At 17.4% G+C, this 9,230-nt stretch overlaps 3 protein-coding genes across 3 annotated transcripts; 1 reads left to right on the top strand and 2 right to left on the bottom strand.

The window, feature by feature from the left end:
- Positions 1–558: 558 nt before the first annotated feature.
- Positions 559–2,012, bottom strand: PGSY75_1208700 (hypothetical protein; the record flags this gene model as incomplete). The annotated part of the gene is made up of 3 exons (XM_018786678.1): positions 559–588; positions 746–826; positions 933–2,012. The coding sequence occupies 3 exons, from the start codon at positions 2,010–2,012 to the stop codon at positions 559–561; spliced, it is 1,191 nt and encodes a 396-aa protein (XP_018640543.1).
- An 854-nt stretch (positions 2,013–2,866) lies between these two features.
- PGSY75_1208600 (putative mitochondrial import inner membrane translocase subunit TIM10) lies at positions 2,867–3,094 on the bottom strand (the record flags this gene model as incomplete). The annotated part of the gene is made up of 1 exon (XM_018786677.1): positions 2,867–3,094. One exon carries the CDS (start codon positions 3,092–3,094, stop codon positions 2,867–2,869), a length of 228 nt encoding a protein of 75 aa, XP_018640542.1.
- Positions 3,095–4,082: 988 nt separating this feature from the next.
- On the top strand, positions 4,083–9,203 carry PGSY75_1208500 (hypothetical protein; the record flags this gene model as incomplete). The annotated part of the gene is made up of 1 exon (XM_018786676.1): positions 4,083–9,203. One exon carries the CDS (start codon positions 4,083–4,085, stop codon positions 9,201–9,203), a length of 5,121 nt encoding a protein of 1,706 aa, XP_018640541.1.
- Positions 9,204–9,230: the final 27 nt, after the last annotated feature.

Genomic DNA, 9,230 nt, shown 5'->3' with positions numbered 1-9,230 from the left:
TTTTTTTTTTTTTTTTTTTTTTTTTTTTTTTTTTTTTTTTTTTATATTTTTTTTTTTTTTTTTTTTTTTTTTTTTTTTTTTTTTTTTTTTTTTTTTTTTTTTTTTTTTTTTTTTTTTTTTTTTTTTTTTTTTTTTTTTTTTTTTTTTTTTTTTTTTTTTTTTTTTTTTTTTTTTTTTTTTTTTTTTTTTTTTTTTTTTTTTTTTTTTGTGCGATTTTGTATATATAGCACATAAATGTGTGTAGCTTTCTTTTTTTGGTCACATATATAAAAATATAAACATTAATATGTTTGATTTTTATACATAATATAATGTTTCATATATTTTAAAAGTTTTAAAGTGTTCTTTTAATATTTATAAAATTAGATCCAAAAAAAAAAAAAAAAAAAACATATATATATATATATATATATATATATATATATAATATAATATAATTAATGATATATATATTATATTTTTTCTTTTTTTTTGTATGTAATTAAAAATTTTAACAACTGTGAAAGCACATATAAATATGACCTTTTTCTTTTTTTGAATATTATGTCTTGAATAGGTTTAAAAGGATATATCCAAGGTATTCAATATCTATATAAAAGAAAAAATAAATAAAAAGATTTACATATGTATATGCATTTTTTGTTTTGTTTTTTTTATATTTTAATTTATATGTAACATATAGAAGTTTATTATTTCATAGTAATATATATTATTTCTTTTTTTTAAACTGTATATTCCTTATAACCTTTTTTCTAATTGCTCTTGCTTGATCGAGGTTATTTTGCAAGAAAATGAAAAGATCATGAAAGCAAAAGTTAAAAGGGACCTAATAAAAATAAAATGAACATATATATATATATATGTATATATTAATGTTTATATATTTATGGTAATTTTTTTTTTTTTTTATGATTAATTTATATATTATTTACGTATATATATCCAAAGGTCGAAGATAAAGCAATTTCTTTTTGTTCGTCACAAATAACTATAGGTATTTGTATGGGGTGATTTTTTAAAAGTTTGAGGCATGATTCAAGAAGCCATTTATCAGCATCATCTTTTAAATTTAATCCGCATATATTTTGAAGAGCTATAATTTTATTATGTTCTTTTAAATCTTTATGAAAAAATAGTAAGGATGGATCATATCCATTTTGAATTATTTGATAACTTTGATGATAATTATTTATATCGTCAAAATTATTTTTTATATATTTTTGATGAACATCTGGAAATTTAGTTAGAACAATTTTATTTGCAACATGTTTAATATTTTCTATTTTAAGTTTCCTTCTTTTCTTATGTCTTATTCTTCCATATTTTTCTAATAATTTTTTTTTTATATAATAAAAATAGTTTTTCCTTTGATTTATTAATTCAACTTGTTCATCTGATAATTGATATAAAGCTTGTGTATCTTTTACATAGTTTGTTAGATTATCCCATAATAAATTAATATCTTTTTTTTCCTCTCTATCATATTTTTTATCATTTATATTATCATCAAATGACATATTGTAATCATCAGGATTTATATTATCTTTTCCTTTTTCTTCATCTACTGCTATAGCTTTTTTTATATCATATATTAACTTTACAATAATTTTTTCTTTCTCATTTTCTGTCAAATTATTTGATAAGGTGTGTAGTTTTATTACTAAATGTTTATATCTCCCTTGAATTATTTTATTCTCTTTATTTTCAAATACTTTAAAAAATACGATATTTCGCTCTATAAATATGTTTTCTTCATTTTTTTCAGTACTTAATATATCTATATATGAATTTAAAACACTCAATGATTCTGAATTTTTTTTTTTCAATTCTTCTGGCAATGTACTTGTTAAGTCTGGATGAACTTGTTTATAAAAAAAATGAAGTAACTTCCTTATACTTCTTTTGGTAATGTTTGCCTCATAGTTTCTTTTATATTGAAAATGAAGTAACAAATTTTTTCCTTCAATTAAATTCTTACATTTATAGATATTCGGCAAAAGTTTATTCAACATCACATGTGATATTTAAGAATATATGTACATTCAGAAATATATAAGAACAAAAAGAAAAAAAAGAAAAAAAAAAATAAGAAAAAAAAAAAAAAATTAAAATATAAACATATAAAAATATAAAAATATATATACATATAATTTTATGTATAATATTCCTTTTATTAATTTATTATTACATCTTATAAAACAAAAAAAGAAAAAATTATTTTTCTTATAACTTCAAGATTATTCCATATGTATATAATTTTTTTGAATTATCATTTCGTATTTATTAAAATATTATATATACACATAATACTACTATTTATAAAATTATATTATCCTATGAAATGTTATAAAATAAACATTGTTTTGTTATTTTATTATTTATTTTGTTTTATATGAGGAAAAAAAAAGGATATTAAAAAAAAAAAAAATAAAAAAAAAAAATAAAAAAATGAATAAGAACCATACTTATTCTTATATATATGTTATTTTTTACTTTCCATTTGTTAGTTTTATTTATTTTTGTTTTTTATGGACACAAAAAAATAAAATATAAAAAAATGTAAAACAATAAGATAAATAAAATGGATTTTTAAAAAATTATAAAATTTATTTAATATATATATATATTATATGTTTGACACACTTGGTATGTATAAAAAAGTAGGATAATATAAATATATAGAAAACAATAAGTTCTAATATTTTAAATCATTTTATTTAATAAAACAAATAAATATAAAAATAAAAATATATATATATATATATATTTGTGTGTTATGATATATATATTTTTTTCTTTTTGTGCTAAAATTTGAATATTTCCTAAATATATAATAATATATATATATTATTTTTTTTTGTTGGTTTTATTTTGTCATTTGAGATTCTTGTAAATTTTTTCCCACGAGTGTATGTATTTCCATATATTTATTAACACATCTATCAACACAACTGGTTTCACCTACTGAAAGAAATGAATCATGTACATCTGGAATACATTTTACCCAGCACGTGTTCTGCATACGTTTAAATAAGTCTGACATACCTAAAAGTTCTACAACAGTGCTATTTACTTTGCTTATATTATCATTCATTTTGTATAGAAAAGAAATAGGAATTGAAAAAAAAGTGTATTAATAGATAACGTAAAACAAAGAAAACAAATATGAATTAATTCCTTAATATATATTCATATATATATCACATAAGAAAATTATCTGAACGACTATATAAATATATATATATATATATATGTTATTATCCAAAGATTTTACTTTATTATTTTACTATTTAATTTTTATTTATTAGTATTTCAAAAAAAACTCTTCAACATTTCTTAATCAAAATATTATATAGGGTTCCTTATTAATTATTAATTATTTATTATTTATTAATTTTAATTTTTTTTTTTTTTTTTTTTTTTTTTATTCTTCCATTTAAAAATTTAAAGAAAAAAAATTAATAATTACATTTCATACAAATATAAATTTATTAAAAATATGTACTTATTTTTTTTGTTAAAAAAAAAAAAAAAAATATACCATGTATATGTTATATATATATATATTACCATATTGTATATGTACTTTATTTAAAAAGTAGGAACCTATAACAATATAATATTTGCTTTATATTAAAAAAATATATATAAATAAAAATATAAAGCCATGTAATAAAGTATATATATAGATTTATATATATATATATATATATATACATAGATTTATATACATTTATATACATATAATCAAAAAGGCTGTTTCCCTTATATATATATATATATATATATGTATTCAAATATATTTATAACCATACAACAGCTGACAAAATTTTTTGAAAAAAAATTGAATAATTAAATAATATAATATTTTTACCAATAAAAAGTAATATGTTTTATAGGTGATATGATATTCATTGTGGTGTAATAATATATATATATATATATATATTTATTTATTTATTTATTTATTAATTCATTTATTTACTGCTGTGTATATAATATTATTTGAATATATTGTTTTTTAAAAATGTACATATATATATATATATATATATATATATATATATTTATAATTTGATTTAATGATGAATAATTATATGCCTAAAAGTTTTGAAGAAATTTTAGTTCATCCGCAAAATAAGTTGAGCATATTAAATTTTTTTACAGATATAATAAAATTTAATAATGATCCAATATTAAACAAAGAATTAGAATGTATATGTAATTATAAAAACCCAGATGAATATAAGACAATAGATTCTTTAAAAAGCATATGTGTTATATTAGGAATACAAGGTAGTGGAAAAACAACGTTAATAAAATATTTATGTGAAAAATTAAATATAAGACAATGTTATTATGAAAATGAACCTATCGATTATATTAATAATATTAGAGGTATGAATGAAAGAGAATCAAATAATGTTGAGGATGATGATGACAATAGTAATAGAATGAATGATAATTATTATGAACATCCATATATTAATTTTTTATTATATTCAAATTGTATAATAGGAAATACAAAAAAAGATAAAACTCAAGCTAGGAAAAAGAGAAATGATATTATTCAAAATAAAAAATATATTGGTAAGAACTCAGAACAAATATTAACTTGTATAAATAATAATAGTAATAATTACATTGATGGTGGTGATAATAATCCTGTTAGTAGATGTTTTAATCATAATGAAAATTATGATTTTTTTAAATATAACTCTACTTTAGATGATAGATTTCCCGTTTTAGGGAAGAAAAGATTGGTTGATTCAAACACACACAATGGTCCAAACAAATTTTTTAAAATTTTTAATTCAAATAATATAAATTATAGAGGAATTATAAATAATTCCTTAGCCTCAAATAATCATAATATTAATAATAATATTAATAGTGAGAATAAAGAAATGATTATAGAAAATTTAATTGAGTGTAATCATATGATTATTCAATTAATAAAATTATTGTTCATATTATACGATAAATATATGCATATATTAAAAGATCTTTTAAAATATTCAGAATGTATGGAAACTGAGAAAAAGAGTAATTTTTTATTTTTTAGTCAGAATAGATTTTATAAAATTATAAATAAAAAGTTTTTATTATGTGTTAAAATATTTAAAAAAATAAATAATATCTTATCTGTGTTACACAACATAAAAGATATAATTTTAAAAAGATTTAATGATTATATAAGTATAGAAAAACAACATCTAATTAATTTATTTGTTGATGGGAATTATAATGAAGAAATGATTGAGGCATTAAATAAATTATATCATACAATTGAAGTAATTAATATAACTATAAAACAATCAAATGATATATCCTTTTATAGAAATAAAAATCTTGATTTATATAATAAATTAAAAGTAGAATTAATTGAAGAGTGGGATATGCGAGCGACATTAATAGAAGAGATGAAAGATTATATTGAAAGAAAAAATATTAATAAACAACTTGAAAAATATATCCAAAGTAATAATATTATATATACTGAAAAGGATAATTCTATATGTGTTACCATTCCTATGATAAATGAAGAAAATATTAATGATTTTTATATTACAAAAAAAAAATATACGAATAACAACAAATATAATAATAAAAATAAAAATGAAAATAAAAATAAAAATATTTGTAGAGATAGTAGTACATGTACAGGTAGTGATGACAGTACATGCTTAGACAATAATTCTGTTAAGTCACCTATTTGTGACAGTAAAAAATATATAAATAATATATTAACAAATAATACATTAAATAATTATATAGAACATTTTATAGATATAAATAGATCAAAAAATATTATTAAAGAATTATGTGTAACAAACAATTTGAAAAATATTCTTAATGAGAATTATTTACATATTATAGAGAATTTGAATAAAAATGTTAATGATATAAATAATATAAATTATATAGAAATTAATAAAGGAAAAATACACTTTCCACATTTTATGATTCTTCCAAAAGATATTAATGATATACTTATAATAAACAAAATAGAAAAAAAATGTTCTTTATTTAATAATGAAAATATATTAATACAACTTTTGATGATAAATAATTATAATATAAATTTTATTAATAATTTTAATCTTAAAAATATTATTAAGGAATTTATAATTATACATATGTTGTTAATAATAAATATAAAGGATATTATTACGGTTAATTTGAAAATTGTGAATCATATAAAAATGGATGTAATAAACAATTTGATTATGACAAATAATTTAATAAAAAAAAAAAAAAACTTTAAAAATGATTATATATTTGGAAAGAATTTATTAGATAAACTAACAACTATAAGTTTGAAGAACAAGAGACATGTAGAGACAAAATATGAAAATATAACTTATGATGATATAAATAATATAAAAGAATTCGAAGAAAGAAAAAGTGGTAAAGATAGTATTATACAAAATGATAAATATATAAAAGAAAATAAAAATGTAACAAAAATAAAAATTACTTGTTCTTTTGAAAATTCAATTATAATGATAAAAGAATCTTTAAATGTGTCTAAAAAAATAAATAATAAATTAATAACATATAGTTATGAAATATATAAATTAAATAACAACATAATAAATAATTTAATACAAAATAATAGATTATATGATGATATAATAAAATCATTAAATAATGAAATATATATAAAAGATGAATTAATGAGCAACTTTGTTGATATTATAAATATACAAGATGAAATGTTAGATTTTTTGTTTTGGATATTATCAAATAATAGTAATGAAAATGTTATGGATATAATTATGAAAAGTATTTTATATAAAAAAGTAATGGATATAGATATAAAAGAAAAGAAGAAAAAAGAAAAGGAACGAATTTTTTATGATAATCATTTTATAAATACTAGAGCCATTATTATTGATGAACTTCCAATATCAGAATTAGAATATTCAGAAGCATTTAGAAACAGTTGTATATCTACAATGCAATTTATATTGAATCGTATAAATTATTGTAAAGAAAAAATATTAAAATATAAAAATCGGGATATAAATAATATAAAGGAAAAAAATGAAACACAAGAAATATGTACAACTAATAAAAATCATAATAATATAATATGTAATGGCAACATAGAATTTAACACCAATTGTTATATGTTTGGAAAAGATAACTTAGAATGTTTTAAAATAAATCCTATGATCATTTTAATAAATTCTTATGATCAAATAAAAACTGTAAATTCTTTATTAGGTTTAGATATTAATAATTCTCCTTATGTTCATTTTATAAAATTAAAAAAAATTCATCCTGCATATTTTGAAAAAATATTAATTGAAAGATATTATTATAAAATGATACATTCAAATAAATATATAAAAGATGTTATTAAAAACTATGCTTATAATTGTAATGGAGATATAAGATCATGTTTTAATGCTTTAGATTTATTAAACAGAATACCAAATATAAGTCAGATGAATATAAATGAATTAAATAATATTTCTAATACATATCAAAATGATATATTTCATTTTGTTAAAAGTGTATTATATAATAATATACCTTCACATTATACTTCAAGGGATGATATTATATCTCCTTTATTTTATTTGAATTTTCATACACACACAAAGGATGAATATTTTTCAAATTGGATAAATCATAAACATATTAAAATTGATAAAAATTATATGAATGATAATATTATAAATATATCATCGAAAGATAATTTAAATCATAAAATAATAAATAATGATGACAAAAAAGACACTTTGGTCAATCATAAAATGAAGGATATACATATATTACTTGCAAATAATAAAGAAGAAAAAAATGATGGGAATAGTTTTATAAAACAATGTGATATTCATCCTATTGATGATGATCAAAATATATGTATGAGTAATAGAAATTATAATAATGATAAAATTATTCAGAATAATAAAAATATAAACTCTTATGAAAACTATCAAACACTTTTAAAAGAATTAGATAATCAATCAGAGATGATGAGTATATTTGAAAAGTTTCAAATCGTATCCTTATTAAAAGAAAATTATTTATATTTTTATAACAATCTATTTGATGTAGCAAAATTATTTACTAATCTGAGTATAATTGAGTATTCTTTTTGTGGTTTTAATTGTACTAATTTATTAATGAGAAAATCATTTGAAAATCAGAATGGCGATGTTTCTAGATTTATAAATGATCATTTTATGTTAACGTATATGTATTTTATGATTTGTAATAGTAACATACATGGGGGTGTCTTATATGGCAATAATATATCTCAAAAGAATAAAATTAATATGAATATAAATGATTTACAGAGAAAAGAAATGAACAATGAAGACAATGAGTATAAGGAAAAAATGGAAAATGTGGAAAAAAATATAAATACTACTATTAGGAATGATGAAAATAATAACAATAATAGTAATAATAATAATAATAATAATTATTTAATATCATTATCTAGTATGGATAAAAAAATAAAAATAAATAATCACATATCTATACAACCACAAAGTGTATATTTGAAAAATATATTTTTTTCTTTTAAAAACAATCCAATGTATAAATATTATCATCATTGTAGTATACTAAGAAAAGAATTATATGATAGATATATTATGATCGTTATAAGAAAATTAACAAATGAATATATAAACGATTTTGAAAGTGTTCTTTCCAAATATTGTTTTCTTTTAAGAGCTAACCATGAATTGTTTTCTAGTATTTTTCCCTCCTATATATTACTAATTATAAATTATTGGAATGGTCAATATATAAATGAATATAACCTATCAAAATATGAAGAATTAAAAAAAAAAAACCATTGTGATAATACATTTAATAATGAATATGATAATAAAATATTTATAAATAAAATCGAATTGAATAATTTTAAAACAGCTTTATATTCGAATAAAGTAAATGAAATAATTGATAATTTTACACCAAGCTCTACAAATTGTGACAATAGAAAAAAACATATTAATGAAATTATTCTATTTCTAGAAACATTTATTACACCTAAATTTATTGCTCTCTTTTTTCCTTCTTATTTAAAATATTTAAAAGACGGAACAAAACAAAAAAAATGTGTGTTAAATTTTATTGGAAATCAAGCAGTATCTATAGAGACCTATTTTGAAATGAGGAATATCCTCAAATTAAATGACATAGCATTCTTTAATTATTTTTTTCAATATTAAATATAAGGATATATATATATATATATA

Source organism: Plasmodium gaboni, chromosome 12, assembly GCF_001602025.1.
Source record: "Plasmodium gaboni strain SY75 chromosome 12, whole genome shotgun sequence".
Lineage (NCBI taxonomy): Eukaryota > Apicomplexa > Aconoidasida > Haemosporida > Plasmodiidae > Plasmodium > Plasmodium gaboni.
Note: the sequence above shows the minus strand (reverse complement) of the source record. Positions and strands in the feature narration are given on the sequence as shown.